The sequence below is a fragment of the Rutidosis leptorrhynchoides genome, chromosome 1 (assembly GCF_046630445.1).
Source record: "Rutidosis leptorrhynchoides isolate AG116_Rl617_1_P2 chromosome 1, CSIRO_AGI_Rlap_v1, whole genome shotgun sequence".
Lineage (NCBI taxonomy): Eukaryota > Viridiplantae > Streptophyta > Magnoliopsida > Asterales > Asteraceae > Rutidosis > Rutidosis leptorrhynchoides.
The window spans coordinates 117,981,991-117,984,611 of record NC_092333.1 but is presented as its reverse complement, the minus strand read 5'-3'; the positions used below and the strand labels follow the sequence as shown (position 1 = coordinate 117,984,611).

At 37.4% G+C, this 2,621-nt stretch overlaps 1 protein-coding gene across 1 annotated transcript; it reads left to right on the top strand.

Moving 5' to 3' along the window:
* Positions 1 to 780: 780 nt before the first annotated feature.
* Positions 781 to 1,728, top strand: LOC139888520 (uncharacterized). The gene has a single exon (XM_071871526.1). The coding sequence runs from the start codon at positions 781 to 783 to the stop codon at positions 1,726 to 1,728; it is 948 nt and encodes a 315-aa protein (XP_071727627.1).
* Positions 1,729 to 2,621: the final 893 nt, after the last annotated feature.

Here is a 2,621-nt window from a genome sequence, read left to right as displayed (position 1 = left end):
GTCACTACAAGTCCTACCCAAGAATTTTGTTTAAAGAGGGGTTTGAGACAAGGCGATCCTCTTAGTCCTTTTTTATTTATAATAGTCATGGAAGGTCTTCACCTCGCTTTTCATCATGCCATGGAAGCGAATCTCATCCGGGGCATCAAAGTTGGTAATGATAACATTCATTTATCTCACTTTACTTATGCAGATGATGTCATTATTTTTTCAGATTGGAACGCTATAGAGATGAGACGAATTGTTATGATCTTAGAGATCTTTTATGGAGTTTCCGGGCTAAGATTAAATGTCTCTAAATCTCATGTTTTCGGAATAGGGGTGGATGATGTAGAAGTGGCTTCGATGGCTAACAGTGTTGGAGCTCGCGCTGGTACTTTTCCTACTACTTATCTAGGTGTTCCTATTGGTACTAGCATGAAACGAGTTTCAAATTGGGACTCTCTAGTGGAGAAATTCAGCTCCAAATTATCGATGTGGAAGGCTAATCTTATTTCTGTGGGAGGTCGCTTAACTTTAGTGAAATCGGTTATGGGTAGTCTCGACATTTACTTTATGTCGTTATTCAAATGTCCCGAAACGGTGTTAAAGAAACTTGAATCTATTCGTGCTAGATTTTTTTGGGGAGGAAACAAAACAGATAAAAAGATGGCATGGATTAAATGGAACAAAGTCCTTGCTTCTTTTGATAAAGGAGGTCTCAACATTGGAAGTCTCAAAGCTTTCAACTTGGCTCTCATTTTTAAATGAAGATGGAGATATTTAACCAAACCGAACGATATGTGGGTATCCATCATTAAGTCTATTCATGGTAATGTTTTCGAAGTCACCAAATCTTCTACTTCGACAGTGTGGTCAAATATTGTTAATTCATGTTCGAATTGCATTGCCGAAGAGAATGTTCCTCCTGATTTTTTTCGTTTGTCCATAGGTGATGGTAGAAACATTCGTTTTTGGTACGATGTATGGGTTGGAAATACCCCCTTGAAAGATAGATTTAGTCGTTTATTTCATCTAGACTCGTCCCCTTTTGATACCATCGCTGATAAACGCAACAATAATGAGTGGACATTCGAGTGGACTAGGGACCGTCTGAGAGGTAGGACCGAAAGTTTGCTGTCTTTGTTACTTGAGGAGATAGGCTGTCCTACGTTGTCTAATAGATCTGATTCGTGGCTGTGTTCGATCAACAACGAAGGCGCATTCACTGCTAAAGATACGAGAGTTCATATGGATAGTTTTCTAACTCAGTCTTCGACTACTAGCACTTTATGGTTTAAGTTTTTGCATCGCAAAGTTAACGTTTTTCTTTGGCGCTTTCGGCTCGATTGTCTTCCTGTTCGTTGGAATCTTTCCGCTAAGGGGATAGATATTGATTCGGTCGTTTGTCCTTCATGTGATAACGGGGTAGAGACGTCCAAGCATATTTTCTTCGAGTGTATTTTTGCTACAGAGATTTGGCGTAAGATTCCTATTTGGCTCAATTGTGGTATTCCTCCGTTAGACTCATGGGATTCTTTTATTTCTTGGTTGGAAGGTGTTCGGTTACAAGTATCTTCAAAGAATCGGATCATTGTGGTGGTGGTGACAAGTTTATGGGCTTTGTGGCGTTTTCGTAATGGTCTTGTTTTTCATGATTCGTTTTGTAGTAGAAGTAATTTATTTGATGTAATTAGACTAGTTACTTTTCGTTGGTTGACAAATAGGAGTCATTGTGTTTCAAATTAGAACACATGGCTTTCTATGCCTTTGTAATCATCCCTTAGCGTCTTGCTAGGGATCGTTTTTCTATATATTCATTTTTTGGCCGTAAAAAAAAAAAAGAAAACCCAATAATGGAAATGTAAGTTTAGTGCACTGATGCGTATTTTGTAAAGAACTTGTATGAGATATAAATACAAGTCTCCACCCCTATGTCACCTAAACCTGACCACATAAAACACAGAGTAAAAGGTGTAGTACACATACTTAGGCCAATTCTCTCATAAACCTTCATAGTGGCTCTACATACACTATCTAGAAACTAGTGTATACATCGCGTCTTAGATGCCATGAAATCAATTACATTTGTATACATTTAGTGCTTCAGATTAATGCAATTTCCAAATTTAATACAATGTTATTCATCATCCTTACATGTCCTTATTATATTCATCATATATTGAATCACACGATAAAAAGCTTTCTTGGCCCCCCCTACATCGTATAGTAGTATTTATTAATTAACAATCTAAACATCATAAACTCCTAAGGGGTTGGCCTACTGGTTGGATGTATGCACCACTTCCAATTGAAAAACAAATTTTAGTCTTTTATACAGTTGTCAATGGATTCTGAATCTGTAACCCACGTTCAATACTCACTGACTACATTTTGAGGTCATGTCTTCCAAAAAACAATCTAAACATCATGCATATATATAACCACTTTCTGACTTGTGCATGGTTTAGAACACTACTTGCATTTAGTTCCTTCTAATTAAATAAAAACTCAAATTCAAAATAAACTAGATGGGCCTAAATGAAGATTTCACTAAGGGTGCGTTTGTTTGCCTCTTAATGGAATGGTTCAGCACTGAATGCTGAACCATTCAGCATTCAGTGTGTTTGTTTCTTACCTCT

What these genes read in the sequence shown, in the direction of transcription:
- LOC139888520 (XM_071871526.1), top strand. Translation starts at nt 781, where the DNA reads ATGTGGGTATCCATCATTAAGTCTATTCATGGTAATGTTTTCGAAGTC.